General features: G+C 39.7%; 1 protein-coding gene across 3 annotated transcripts in view; it reads right to left on the bottom strand.

Moving 5' to 3' along the window:
• Positions 1-15,368, bottom strand: part of ITPR2 (inositol 1,4,5-trisphosphate receptor type 2) — a 591,729-nt gene that overhangs the window by 78,349 nt on the left and 498,012 nt on the right. For all 3 annotated transcript variants that reach the window (XM_024991354.2, NM_174369.2, XM_059886107.1), the window contains 3 exon segments: positions 14,988-15,080; positions 2,365-2,495; positions 1,076-1,241 (listed from right to left, as the gene is read on the bottom strand). In XM_024991354.2, coding sequence (XP_024847122.1) covers positions 1,076-1,241; positions 2,365-2,495; positions 14,988-15,080 — 390 coding nt within the window.

The following is a 15,368-nucleotide window of genomic DNA, read 5'->3' as shown; positions in this document are numbered from 1 at the left end:
ATTATTACAGGTTAACATCTGGCACACTTCCACCTGTTGGAGTGATGTTGGGAACGCTTGGATGAGCCATCCAGGGAAAAGAGACAGGTGACAGAAGGTGAACTGAGGAAGGAAAGGGATTATTGAGGGTGCAGTTTAAGTTACATAGAATAAAGGTTATCTACTATATAATGAATGTTGAAGCCCTTATACTTATTTTGTGACTTCAGCTCAATATGGAAAAATAGATGTTGAGTATCACCAGGAGTTGGTGGTTATTCAAGGAGGGGAAAGGGGGACTTCTCTGGCAGTCCAGTGGTTAAGACTGTGTTTCCACTTCAGGGGGCTTGGATCCAACCCTTGGTTGGGGAATAATATTCCGCATGTCACATGGTGCAGCAGGCCAAAAAAAAAAAGAAAAAAGAAAGAAAGAAAGCAAAACTACATCCATGTTATAGCTTCTATAAAAGAAAAGGAGGGGAAAGGATCCTAGGGTGACTAAGCCAGCTATAGAGACAACTAAAACCAGAAAGGGCTGAGGTCTATGAAGCAGAGGGTAGAGCCAAAGGACATAATGAGGATGAAAGCAAGGTTGGGTGGGTCTGAGAGAGGAAGAGGAAAAGCACAGGGTGTGAGAGATGGGGAGAGAGAGACAGAAACTGGGAGAAAGCACAACTCAGAATCGAAGACAAAGTGCTGCCAGGGAGTAAGAAGTTCAAGCTGCTGGAAAACTCATCTGTGGATTCATAATCTAACAGAATAAAATAAAAATCATTCTATTGTTTAATCAATATGTTATTGTGATGAAAAATCTGTTTGCCAGTTGGTGGAACCTTCTGGCATTTTGCAACACATGCTATAGTTAGAGAATCATACAAATGGCAGAAATAATGACAAGACAGCTTTGGGGTGTGATTCTTCTATTTCTGGAAGCAGAGTATCCCGGTCCAATGCTCAGTTACATAATCTGAATTTTGTCCAGCTTTCATTTTGAAATAATTTTTCCCAAGGCATGACAAACAAAAAATCCTTCCATCCCCTCCTTTCTACTGGGCAGTTTCTTTCAATCTTATTTTAGTATCTTGAGAACACTTACCACAGATGAAGCAGGTGGTCTTTAGAATTTCTTCTTTTTTCTGTTTTTCACTTCTGAGATCAGCAAAAGTATCAATGATAACCCCAAAAATCAAGTTCAGAACGATAATGATGACAATGAAATAAAAAAGAAGGTCATAAACCACACGAGCAGCAAACAAGGGCTCCTGAAATCAAACATTTTAAAAACATTAAAAAAAACCTTCTATCATGTATGTATACAAACTCACATTTTCAATGCATGTTGATTTAGCATATTGTCTAGCAGAAAGTATATATTCAATAACTGTTTGCTCAATGACTATAAATAGTATTCCAAGTTAGAAAAAAATAAGACCCACTTTTTATCTTCATTTACTTTATAAGTTTTGTGAGGAGAACTTTCCAGTCTGTCCCTAGACTCCTTCCATGCACTTTTACTCTTCTTCTCCAAGGGAGGGATTTATCATGTATTAAAAATCACTTTACATGTAATTATGCTACATGCATTTTGGTGCAGTAGGCTCCTATCCCAGGAGCTACCCAGAAGGTAAACAAATGCCATTTCCAAAGGTCAAAGAGACTGGAAATTTGAGTATCATCTAACGGTCTGTCCATTTCTGAAGGAGATTTTGCTCTTGGCCTTATAGGGTCAAGTACATTCAACTCAAGCATATTTCTACTTGATAAATGTTATTAAAATATACATTAGAGATCAGATAATCTAGGTGTTTAATAGATGAAGAAACATGAGATGGATGGACAACGTGATGTGGCTGGCCAGTTAGAGGATTGAACTTGTTCAAGCTCCCAGTGGAGGACTTGAGATGCTGCCACCAACAAGAAGTTTTTCAGCCTTGCCATTTTAATATATGAAATCCTGTTAGAATCCATTCAGATTGGATATTCCTTGTGGACAAATAATGGAGGTTGTCCCTATTCAGAGGCAAAGAGTAAATCTCCATGCTTGCAAAAACTGAGAGACAAGAGACAGCCTGGTTTCTGTTATTTATGTAACAATCAAACTCCTCCATAAAGTCAGAAGTCATGATTTTGTTGCTGTCATACAATATACAGTTCAAAGTTGGTAAGATGTCATGACCTACTAACATATATAGATTTTTAGGACATTTGCTATTTCTATGGAATTCTATTATACAATGGGTTGCTTTCAAGAGCTACCATTATATTTTTATAGCAAACAACATAAAATGGAGTACCCTATAAACAAAAACTGGGTTGTAAATGCTGTTAAGAAAGGCTAACAAAAAGATCGTGTACTCCGTGAAAAACTTTTTTTCTCCAGCTTACATCTTTTGATGGTCTTCTCAGCACGTCGCCCACGCCTCCACCATTCCTGAGGCCCTGGTTCAGGACGGTCACAATGCACATTAGAAGAGTGTCACATGTCCTTTCAATCCCATCTTCATATTCCTCATCAGCTATAAAAACACAAAGTCAAACTGTACAGCAAACTCACGTCTTTAAACACTCTTTTTGACATCTAAAGATCTATTTCTTCATAACTGTGCCAGGACACACTTTCTTGAAGTCATATATTAATAATACACATTCTATATGGCATCCCAAGACTGACATAGACTGATAAAGCCACATGTGTAATATCCCCAAATCACTTTTTCTTCCATCTGTGGAAAATGACAGAATGAAAAGGATGAAATATAAGAAAGTTACTATTCATTGGGCATTGTCGTGGTGTGGGGGGAGTTCCATAAAACCTTCTGAAAACAATCAACTCACCCAGGGGAAAGAATGTGTAAAAGAAAGCTAGGCGAGCCCAGCTTCAAACTCTACTCTGTTCCAGAACTGGGACTTGGGCAAGTTATTAACCTCAGTGTACTCATCTGTAAAATGGGGAAATCTGTTTAAGGATTAAACTCTTTGGAGGGTTGTTTAAGGATTTTATTTAAGGTATGTAAAAGACTTGGCACAGAGATTGGCATACGCATAGTAAGTGCTTGCAAGTTGAGGGCAGATATTATTTCATTTCTTTGGTAAGTGACTACACTTTCTGAATGACTAGCACAGTGCTACAATGCATTGATGTGAACAATTTGTTTCATGTGAATAATTTACTTTATGTGAATGTGTTTATGCGAACATGTGCATGCTAAGTCACTTCAGACGTGTCTGACTCTTTGTGACTCTATGGAGACCATAGCCCGCCAGGCTCCTCTGTCCATGGGACTCTTCAGGTATGAATACGGGAGTGGGTTGCCAAGTCCTCCTCCAGATGTGAAAATATTCAGGGACAAATAGAGAGAGGAAAAAAATTACTATGTGACAGAAAAATTTCTAGTTTTATTTTTTTTAAGATAAAATTACTAAAATTGGTAGTAATCTCTCAGTCATTTAAAATTATAAAAAGTTCACACCAAGTTGGGAATTAGAATCAAGATGTCTTAAATTGAGAAGTGAGAAGAAATGTATTTTTCTCGTTAGATTAAAAAACCATAATGGTGCTGAATTTTGGAATTATGTAGCCAGTCTGCATGTTATGGTGTGAGTGTAAAAATCACCACTACCAAAGGGAAAAGAATCCTTCTAATTTTGTGTACATGATCCATTATAGTTTCTTTGGTACTTTGTTATGAAAGGCTGGCTTTCTTCTTGTAAGCTGACTTTAACATCACATGGATGGCGGATCTGGTATTTTCCCTTTACTCAGAGTTGTTTCTTTCTAAAACATACATCTCAGGGTATATGCCCAGTAGCAGGATTGCTGGGTCATATGATAGTTTTATTCCTAGTTTTTTAAGGAACCTCCATACTGTTCTCCATAGTGGAATACCAGTTCGTTTGTTTTTTAAAATCAGTTACATAGTGAAATTCAAAATCAGAAAGATGAGGGGAAAAATACATAGTAAAATATTCTGAAGTGGAACTGATGGAAAAATATGACTCCCTTGAAAAATCAAACGTTTTCATACCCCACTGCTCACCATTTATTCTAATTCTGACCTATCTAGTGGTTAAGAAAAATCCATAACATACAGAATCCCGGATTTATTAATAGTGTTGATTAGGAACAATAAATAAATTTGCTTTGAACAGCAAAAAATAAAAATAAAAAAAGCAGAACATACACCTTGAGAGAAGGGCGGAAGTCAGAGGTGGGCAAGCACTAAATGTGGCATTGAAGATACTGGCAGAGCCTGCGCTGGACCGTGAACCTCAGAGGTGAGCATCAAGGCATATTCTGACTTAGAAAGTGGAAGAAATGAAACTGCTTTTGGAGACAGAATAGATGTGGAGGAGGGGAAGCTTGTGGTGACAGCCGTCAGAGCAGCAGAAGAGACAAGCAAGGCAGAGAAGACAGAGAGAAAGCTCAGTGTGCAAAGTGCTTGGCTAGGTCCCAGTGCCTGGTGGTGGTGATGGCAAGAGGCATGTGAAGAAAAGTTAGAAACATGTAAAAGAGGTAAAGGAAATTTTGAAGAGAAATATGGTTTTCCAGCAGTGCCATCTTGTGTAGTATGTCTTATGCTACTTTGCCACGGTTAGACTTTCAAATAATTTTCTATCTAGTGGCTTTTATTTATCTAATCAGCAACTGCCTGATCATACGACACCAGTGTTTACTAAAGACTTATTACATGTGGGTTAATCAGTTCACAGAAGCTACAGGAAAGTGCGCCCATTTCTCCCCAATAATTGAGAAGTGAGGTTGTTTGTTCTTTGGGAGGCGAGCCAGTACAATCCACACGCAACTCACGTGATTAGCCATTGTGAAGTAAAATAGATTGGCCGCCAACACATGAGGAGAACTGGCTTCCTGTGTGACATGCAAACAAAGGCAGAGTGCCCAGGTCAGGGTCAATGCCAGCAAAAGCCCAGTCCACTCACTTCATAACTAGTGCATAAGCATGCTGATTTCACATAGCAGGCTCTGTGAGTGTGGATAATAAGTTTCTACCTTTATGAGATGGATCTATTCACGATTTGTTGAGCCAAGCTCCCGGGCATTCAGGCTGAGAGCCAGGCCCTGAGTCATGGTGAACTCACCTAAGTAAATGCCACCTGGTGGACACTTACCTACATAACCAGCTGGCTTTCCCCATGCCAAGCCTGCCTCATTTCACTTCATCAAGAGCCCCTGGGCTAGGCACTGGAAATATAGGTGAGAAGATGAAAGTGTTGCAACCCCCAGGAAACTCATGGTCCTCTAGGAAACACAGGTCAGCATACGAACAAAGGCAAGGCCTGGGTACCAAGGAAGCAGGATAGATATGCATCTCATGGGCTGGGGCGTCATGGACAGCATCCTAGAGAAGGTGGCACCTGGGTTGACTACTGAAAGAGGGGCATCCTTCGTCAATAAGATGAATGAAGACATACCAGGCACATAAAATGGGATGAGCAAAGGCAAACAGGCATGAAAGTATCTGGAGTGTTTGCGGAATGACACATGGATTGGGATGGCTGGGCTTTGGGACTTCCCTAGTGGTTCAGTGGTTAAGACTCCGTACGGTCAATGGAAGGGATGTGGTTTCTATTCCTGATTGCAGAACTAAGATTAACATGCTGCTAGTGCAGCCCACCCCCCAAAAAACATAGTAGACCAGGAATGGCTGGGCCTCTGGGGTATACAGATGAATATGGGAGCTGTAAGAAGAGAAGCAGGTAGGGGCCAGATTATTGCAAGAATCATACACCCAGGTGAAGAGTTTAAACTTTATACAGAAAGCTATGAGGAGGCACTGGAGAATTTCATACAGAAGGAAGGTGATTCACCATCTAGTCGGCAAAATAGTATGAGATAAAACATGGACTTAAATAACCAGACAAATTAACACATGATAAAAGCCACACGAGTGGCACAAAGAGATCAAAACAGAGAGAGAACTTTTAATAATAAGGATAATGAGAGGGGAGCCCTTTTAATTAATGCAGATACTGAGTTTGCCGTGACTATTCAATAGAGTAAGACAGCAGGAGATTGGCATTTCACAAGGCATGGACAGAGAGCCCCAGAGTTAAAAAAAAAATTTTGCTTAAAGATGAATAGCAGTATGTAGAGGAGTGTAAGATATGGCTGGAGATAAACTGGGAGCTCTCTGAAAGCTCTAAGGAGTTTGGATTTTAGCTGGCAGGCAATGGAGGATTGTGGCGATCTTAAGTTGGGGTAGGGGAGAAACTATTCAAAGCAGTGATTTCTGACAAGTGGTCTTAGCAGTGATATAGTGGGTGAACTGAAGAGGAGAGAATGACTAGATGTAGGAAGACCACTTAGGAGGCAGTTGCAATAATTCAGGCATGAAGTGCTATGAGTCTGAATTAGAGTAATGGCTGTGAGAATAAAAAGGATGAAAGAACAGGAACTAGGGGGACTCGATAGGAAGGAGATGGCAACGTTAAGCACCAGACTGAAGCTTCCAGGCAGCGGTCACTTGGGAAAGGATGGTCTCATTAAACACAGAAACAGAAACTTAGGGAGGAGGAATTGGATGCTTGTGTTTTGATGAAGACAAGGGAAGAATCTAAGAGGATCTTTGTTTATGGGATATGAAAATGAGAAAACATTTTAAAAGGCTAGAGAGGACAAGAGAGCTATGATGTACTGTGATTCAAAATTAAGGAAGACACTAATTTAAAGATGAAGGGAATAACAAAAAACATCAAAATTACACAAGGGTCAAAGGCAAGGAGAAAGAAGAAAAGGTCACTGGATTTAACAATTAGGTCATCAGGAAACAATAGGAAGATGGCAAATAGTGGAAGAGAAGAGAGTTGATTCAGAAATTGAAGGAGAGAGTGTACATCAATTGTTTTTAGAGAAAAAGTTGGTACTGCAAGGAAAGAGATTAATAGGATATTAGTTTTGGGGGGGGATAAGCGAATGCTTAAAGAAGATTCAATTAAGACCCAAAAGTGTTTATAAGAAAAAAGAGACTAGATGGTAATAAGAAAAAGATTCCAGTTATAAGAACAATGATTGAACTAATGATGGCAAAGGGGGAATGATGAAAAACAGATGGTTCTAAAAGAAGTGAGAGGACATAGTTGTTTACATGCAGAAAGGAAAACTTAATGGAAATAGACTTTCACGTGGATACATTTTAAGAACTAAGTATATTCATGTAAGTAACTTAGAACACTGCTTGGCATGTATTTAGGGTGTAATAAATTCTAGGTATCATAATTGCAATCTTATTGATAGATGGATGTCAAATCTCATGCAAAGCTATAGTTTTAATACAATCAACAAATTCTGTACTTGAATAATATGAGGTTAAATTATCCTCATTTTCAGTTTAGTAGTATTACGAAGGATTTTTTTAAATTCCTAATAGGAATATTTCATATGAGAAAAGAAATAAAAATATATCCTATTGACTCTGAAATAATTCCCCTGATCTGAGGTGTTAGTCTGTAAATTTTTTTAATACTGGACATGCTTGAATAAGAGTGTTTACTAATGCCATTTTTCTGCTGTAACAATTATTTCTTTTTTATGGTTTCTTGGAAAGCAACAGATTGCCACTGAGATATATTTGAAACTAGGAAACCAGAAGGGAAAGAGACACGTTACCCCAATGTTCATTGCAGCACTGTTTATAATAGCCAGGACATGGAAGCAACCTAGATGCCCATCAGCAGATGAATGGATAAGAAAGCTGTGGTACATATACACAATGGAGTATTACTCAGCCATTAAAAAGAATACATTTGAATCAGTTCTAAGGAGGTGGATGAAACTGGAGCCTATTATACAGAGTGAAGTAAGCCAGAAGGAAAAACACCAATACAGTATACTAACGCATATATATGGAATTTAGAAAGATGGTAACAATAACCCTGTGTACGAGACAGCAAAAGAGACAGTGATGTATAGAACAGTCTCCCTGTGGGAGAGGGAGAGGGTGGGAAGATTTGGGAGAATGGCATTGAAACATGTAAAATATCATGTACGGAACGAGATGCCAGTCCAGGTTCGATGCTCGATACTGGATGCTTGGGGCTAGTGCACTGGGATGACCCAGAGGGATGGTAAAGGAGGGAGGAGGGTTCAGGATGGGGAACACATGTATACCTGTGGTGGATTCATTTTGATATTTGGCAAAACTAATACAATTATGTAAAGTTTAAAAATTAAATAAAATTAAAAAAAAAAAAGAAACTATGAGTACAATTGAGAACTTCATGTGTGTTGGCCTTGATTTAAAAAAACTATTAGGGAAAAAAAAAATGAAAACGCTGGACACCCAGTAGGAAGACAAAATGTAGAGCAATATAAAGACTGACTGGTTTCTGCTATTCATCAGTCTTTTTTATTACAGTAAAATACCAGAATATATTAAATGTGAATAACCCATAGATGTTGGACATCTGTTAACGTCCTCTTTTTCCTGTCTATTCAAATGATTTGAATTTAGAAAATAATTGCAATATATATCATATATAGGGCTTCCTTGGTGGCTCAGGAATAAGGAATCTGCCTGCAATGCAGGAGCTGCAGGAGATGTGAGTCGTTTCCTAGGTCAGGAGGATTCCCTGGAGGAGAGCATGGCAACCCACTCCAGTATTCTTGCCTGGAAAATTTCATGGACAGAGGGGACTGGCAGGCTACAGTCCACAGGTTGCACAGAGTTGGACATTACTGAAGAGGCTTTAACACCCACACACGCATATTATATATATAATATGCATATGCACATGCTCAGCCATGTCCAGCTCTTGCCTCAAAAAAATCTTACTTTTTTTGAAAATCAGTTTTTTTTTTTTAAAAAGAGAATTTTTTTTTCCAGGAAGTCAGGGAGGTCTGCAGCAAATAAAAGGTTTTTTGTTTCTTTATTCAACCACAGTTGGTTGCCAGCTGCCATGAGGATTTGCTGCCTCTGGGACAATGACCCTACCCACGTTCGTGGAGCTTCCCCAGGAGCTGGCAGCTCAGCCTCCCACTCCCCGCGAGGCTTGTTATCATGCTCCTGTGTGTGTCTGGGTCTTCTGTAATGTGAACCTGCTGTCCACTAGGTGACAAACCAAAACCTTCACAAATGCACACTAGGGCTTGCAAATTAAAATTTCATCCTGGTCTTACACATAGCAAAGTTATTTTTAAATCTAAGTGACACATGCTGGACAACAAACCCCAGGTTCTAGCTTTCATTCTACTTTTGCAGTTAAACACATGTGGCCAAAATTTCAAGGTGGCCAGGGCTCCAAGATCAAATCCATTTTCAATCAAATGGATTTCATCACTTACCATGTCAAATGTAAAAAGGGCACAGAAGGAAAAGGAGATTAATACAAGCTTTCCTGTAGCTTTTAATACTCATTTAGGAATGATCCCTAATGATGAACAGCTATGGCCACCAACTCTATCTCCCACCAGCCTCTCTATCACACCTCCAGTGCTGAAATCCCTGCAGGATTCTTTCCTCCCTACTCTGGGAGCTTTCCTTGCAAAATCATACCCAGCTTTCCCTACAACTTCTAGCTCAGGTCCAGCCTAAAAAAATGGAGACTCTGCCCCTGGGGTGCTATGCCTGGAAGAACTGTCCCCATCTGTCCATAGGGAAAAAGGAAAAGTTCTGTTCTCTGTATAATGTAGTAGGTAAAAGTGACGGGTTATAGTGGTACTGTGGGAAATCTTTTATTCATGTGCATTCAGAGCTATAATATAAACCAGTATCCAAACAGGATTTATGACAGAACAGGGTTTCTCAGTCTTAATACTATTGACATTTGTGCTGTGTTCAGTTGTGCCCAACTCTTTGCGACCACATGGATTGGAGCCATCAGGCTCCTCTGTCCATGGAATTTTCCAGGCAAGAAAGAATACTGGATTGGGTTGCCATTTCCTCTTCTAGAGGATCTTCCTGACCCAGGGATCGAACCCACTTCTGCTGCATCTTCTGCACTGGCAGATGGATTGTTTACCACTGTACATTGGCACAGGGGGCCGGAAAATTCTTTGCTGTGGGGACTGTCTTGCGCATTGCAGGATACTTAGTAGCATCTCTGGTCCCTACCCTCTAAATGCCAGTAGGACTCTTCCCAGAGTCATGGCCACCAGAAATGTCTCCAGACATTGCCAAGCATCCTCAGGCCAGGGGGACAGGTGAGAGCATTAACTCCAGTTGATAAACACATAAGAGAGAAGATTTATTTTTTAAGAAATTGCCTCAGAAGACAATATGCATAAAGAAAATCTAAGCACTCTTAGGGGAAAGGCAATGTGGTAGGCAGAATTATAACAATCTCTAAATTTTGGCTAGGAAATAAATAATTTGTAGAGATTAATCCTTTAATTAGGAGGTGATAAAATTTAGAAGGCTGGAACATAGGCCTTGAATCAGAGATCTAAATTGATTTACTAGCTGTGATCTTACTGAATGGCTCTGTCCTTCAGTGTTTCTACCTATAATATGAGGATAGTTAGTAGCATTTTTCTATCCTTGAACATGCCTCAAGGCCTTCATTTATGCAGTTCCCTGAGTCTAGATGGCTTTTTCTTCCTCTTGGCCTGACTGGCCCCCTTTATCCTCCAAATCTCAGTGTAAATAATCCCTCCTCAGAAGGGCTTCTCTGATTGTCAACAGCCAGGCTCTCTTGTGATTACCTATCATAGCACCATACATAGTTCCATATTTTGCAACTTTGCTTCCCTCACTATTTTATAAATTCCATAATGTCCAGGATTATCTTTTATTCAATGGCTGGCCCATAATAGAGACTCAACAAATGTTGTTGTATGGATAAATGAATGAATACACAAGGTTTTCATAATTATTAATATATCACTGTCATCACTGAGGATCTGTACTGATTTGGCTTAATTTCTAATTTACAAAAATACTTCATTGTGTTAAATGTTAAGGTCAAAATATCACATTTAGTGAGAATATGTGAAACAATGACACCAGAATACCTGGCTGAGCATCTACAACAAGGCCTGGGGAACTGACAAAAGCCTGAAATTCGCAGACTTGCACAGAGCTGGACAGCCACATCCTGGGATGTGTGCGCCCATGTATGACCTGGAGGACCTCATTCTTGGCAAGTGGGCTCCCACGGCTCTCACACTGCACCTTAGAGCTTCTGGATGCTGAGTGGTGGACAAGCACCACTGATGCTCAGCTGCTGTGCTGGGTCAGCCTCCCTAATAAACTCTGGCAGGAGGAACACCAGTTTCTTTGTTGGTTTACTGACAAACCAATATTTTCCTCTTAAAATCAAACCACTGTTTCAGTATATTTGTTTTTTAAAAAAGGAAAAAAAAATTTTTTTTTTCCTTTTCATAAAGGGAATTAACCTTGAATACTCACTGGAAGGACTGATACTGAAACTGAAGTTCTAATAATTAGGCTATCTGATGCAAACAGCCCAATCATTGGAAAAGACCCTGATGCTGGGAAAGATTGAAGGCAGAAGGAGAAGAGGGCAACAGAGGATGAGATGGTTGGATGGCATCACATTCTATGGACATGAACTTGGGCAAACTCTGAGAAATGGTGAGGGATAGAGAGATGTGGCCTGCTGCAGTCCATGAGGTCACAAAGAGCTGGACACGACTTGGCAATGAATAGCAACAGTAACAAGGCAGGAATCCTACTGGCATTTAGAGGGGAGGGACCAGAGATGCTACTAAGTATCCTGCAATGCGCAAGACAGTCCCCACAGCAAAGAATTTTCCGGCCCCCTGTGCCAATGTACAGTGGTAAACAATCCATCTGCCAGTGCAGAAGATGCAGCAGAAGTGGGTTCGATCCCTGGGTCAGGAAGATCCTCTAGAAGAGGAAATGGCAACCCAATCCAGTATTCTTTCTTGCCTGGCCACTCTACTTGAGATCATGTTGTTAAAATACTTTTGCTAACAAGAAAGTAAATTTTTTAACATACTTGTTTTCATATTCGGTCAAGGAGAAAGAATGTTGAATTGAAGAAGTAACAAGTACTTAAGACAATAAATTGATGTTCAAGGTAGCCGAAAGATCCCAAGAGCGATTTAAATTTAGCCAGCTACTTAAACTAGGTCTACATCTTTGAAATAGCTGTCTGTGATTTTTTTGAATCATGGATAATGGCAAGAGAAGAGAAACATCTACAGACCTGAACTTGATATTATGATAAACTCTGCAAACTATGACAAATAAGATTAATGCTGATTCCCCCAGATAAGGGATGTCATTTAAAGGATAATGTGGGAAGGAGTCAGGATCAAAAGAAAGACAATATGGGTTCTGACTAACCTCAAATTGAGAATACTGGCAGATTTTACGTATCCAGGCTTTGGCAAGGAGGCATTAAGAAGTAGCCTCATGTCATATATTTTTTTTTAAAGACAGAGGAACATGGGCTAAATGGTAGTTTATTTAAGACAGATTTCTTTGTGGGTGAATGATGCACAAAACGTGCCTACAACAATCTGCAAGTTTGTTTTCAGTGGCTGCATGCCAAGGACTCTGTTCTTAGCATTGTCTCCATGTAACATTTCTAGCACCTTTTGTGAAAATCTTCTAGAGGCTGGCAAAATTTATTCTGTTAAGAGCCACAAGACAAATATTTTAGGCCTTGTGGGTTACATATAGTCTCCAATGCATCTTTTTCTTTAAAGGAAAAAAAAAACTTTAATGCAAATAAGTTTAACAAAAGCTACATATTAAATATGAAACTTTAAGACTGTCATTAAAAATACTCATTCTCTTTTTGCTGAGTTAACTTTCCCTCTTATTTTATTTATATGCCATTCTAAAGACACATAACAATATTTGAGACTATAAATAAAGTCAATGAATTCAGTTGCAAACATTCTTAGCCTGAGAGCTGTACAGAAACAAGTGACATTTGACATGTTTTTTTCTCAGATTTCCCCATGGGCCAAGTTTGCTAACCCCTGTTTTAGAGCTTATCAGACTTGACGATGACACGAGAGAGAATGAATATACTGCTTAACAGAATCACGATTCATTAGGACACCATGAGCTCATGGCACGTGAGCACTGGAAGGGACCTGAAACCTAGAGACCATCTGGTCAAGACGCCCCTCCTCTATTCACAGGGAAAACTGGGACAGCCTGGGGCTATGGGTTGGCAGAAATATATAAATATAAATGCATGGTTTTATACTTGAAATCCCAAACTCCCAATTACGTGACCACAGAATAGGCATTTATGGCTTGATAGCTGAACCACTGAAGAACAGCATTTTAACTGAGAGTCAGTCAAATATGGGTCAAGAGTGTGGTGTGACTGCAAATTGCACTATCCTGAAAATGATCACCCCATTCAACCTCTTGCCTTGGAGTGTTACATGACGAGTCATGGCCATAATACATAGGCAAGAATGAAGAGATTGGAGGTGTACAAGCCTGAGGAGGCATGTAATGGGATTTCAGAAACTGCAGAGCACAGTAAAGCTACACAAAGAGAGAACAAACTGGTTTGTGGTTTATAGGCCTGAACTGGGTACCCAGGAGGTCAGGGAGAAAAGAAGTCTGAGTGGTCTCTGCTCACAGTGCCTAGAGCTGCTGGCACATGGGAATGGAACATACACGTGCGTGCTTGCTCAGCCACGTCTGACTCTTTACGACACTATGGACTGTAGCCCACCAGGCTTCTGTGTTCATGGGATTTTCCAGGCACAAATACTAGAGTGAGTTGACATGCTTTCCTCCAGGGGATCTTCCCAACCCAGGGACCTGCCCTCCTTCAGGGGATCTTCCCATCCCAGGGATCAAACCTGCATCTCCTGTATCTCCTGCACTGGCAGGCAGATTCTTTACGACTGAGCCACCTTCAAAGCACAATGGAACATATGAATGTGTTTAACTCGCCCTTTAGGTCATAGAGAATGAAACATTCAGTCAGTAGAAGGGATTGTTCGTTTTTGTTGGGCTTCAAGCAATAGTGCGACATCATATGGTAAGAAGCAACTTGGGGAAAAATCCTCTATTGTTATGACTAAACAATATCCTTCTGGATGGAAGGGAGGAAATCCATCCTTATGCTGTGTTTAACTCTTGCTTCCCTCACTTTCTCTGAGTCCAATTTTGCCTTTTGTATATATCACAGAGATTAAATCCATTCCTTTTTTATATATAGAACTCTTGAAATATCTAAACACTTCCTAAATCTCTGCTGCTTCTGGAAATAGATCACTAATTCCTTCTACAATTCATTAAATTTCACATATGCCCTAGTTTCCAAATTCCTGCCACATCCTAAGAGGACAATGTACAGTTTAAAAAATTTTTTGTATGTATGGTTACATTTGTTCCTTGCAGGCAAGAAAATATCATAAGCCCTATCTATCTATCTATCTATATATCTATCTATTACCTCCTTATCTCCCTGCCTGCCTCCCTTCCTTCCTTCCTCTCTGTTAGGACAAGCCATCTGAACAAAATCTAGGAAATTTACATAATATATACAAGACCTAAATCTAGAAAGCGACAGGTCAGGAATTATAACCAAGCCTTTTGAGTTCTAAACCCATGCTTTTCCATTCTTTGTTAATGGATGGATTCTTTTGTTAAAGGTAATACACTCTTAGTGAAAGGCTAAACAGTGGAAAGGGTCTTGCTTAGTGCAGTATGGTTTTGCAATATAGTAACAGCATTTTTAGCAGTATGTACCACAGAGTAAATCTGAAAAATTCTCATGATTAGAAATTATATAAAGAACAGGGTGAGAATACAAAATGTTGGATATGAGAATCCTTTCTCTAGTTTGAAACTTTTAGGTTCTTTTACCCTCCATTCTATTTCAACTCACCATGAAATTTTCAGAGCAACTTTCTAACTTCAGGGGAATCTTCCCAACCCTGGGGTTGAACCCTGGTCTCCTGCATTGCAGGTGGATTCTTTATCGAATGAGCCATCAGGGAAGCCTCAAGCTGTAATAACTTTAATCAACTAAACATAACTTCAGAATCATTGAGTTCATGCTGTCCTGGAGCCCCTTTTACAAACCTGTATTTGAAGCTGGTATTGTAGGTGAGCAGTTGTCCTTTTCGCACGTACTCAGGATTGAAGTTAAAGTCATCGTAGGAACTGCATTGCTACCTGAGAACACACAGCAGAGACAGGGTAAAGAGGTGAATATACAAGTGACAAGAAGTGAGCATAAATTACAAAGGCACACACATAAAAGGCACTATTACTCCAAATTAGCTGCCTTCCTAAAGGTTTTGGTTAAGTTAGTGTGGAACTCTGAATACAGTTTTGCCTACTGAAGCAATTTTATAAATAGAGAATAGGTTCTTGGACCAACCCACTAAAAGCCTTTTCTGTCTTTTTAAAGTGGCTGAGATAAAGTATTAATAATTCTGTAGGCGCTAACCACCCTGTATA

This window comes from Bos taurus, chromosome 5 (genome assembly GCF_002263795.3).
Source record: "Bos taurus isolate L1 Dominette 01449 registration number 42190680 breed Hereford chromosome 5, ARS-UCD2.0, whole genome shotgun sequence".
Classification (NCBI taxonomy): Eukaryota; Metazoa; Chordata; class Mammalia; order Artiodactyla; family Bovidae; genus Bos; species Bos taurus.
Note: the sequence above shows the minus strand (reverse complement) of the source record. Positions and strands in the feature narration are given on the sequence as shown.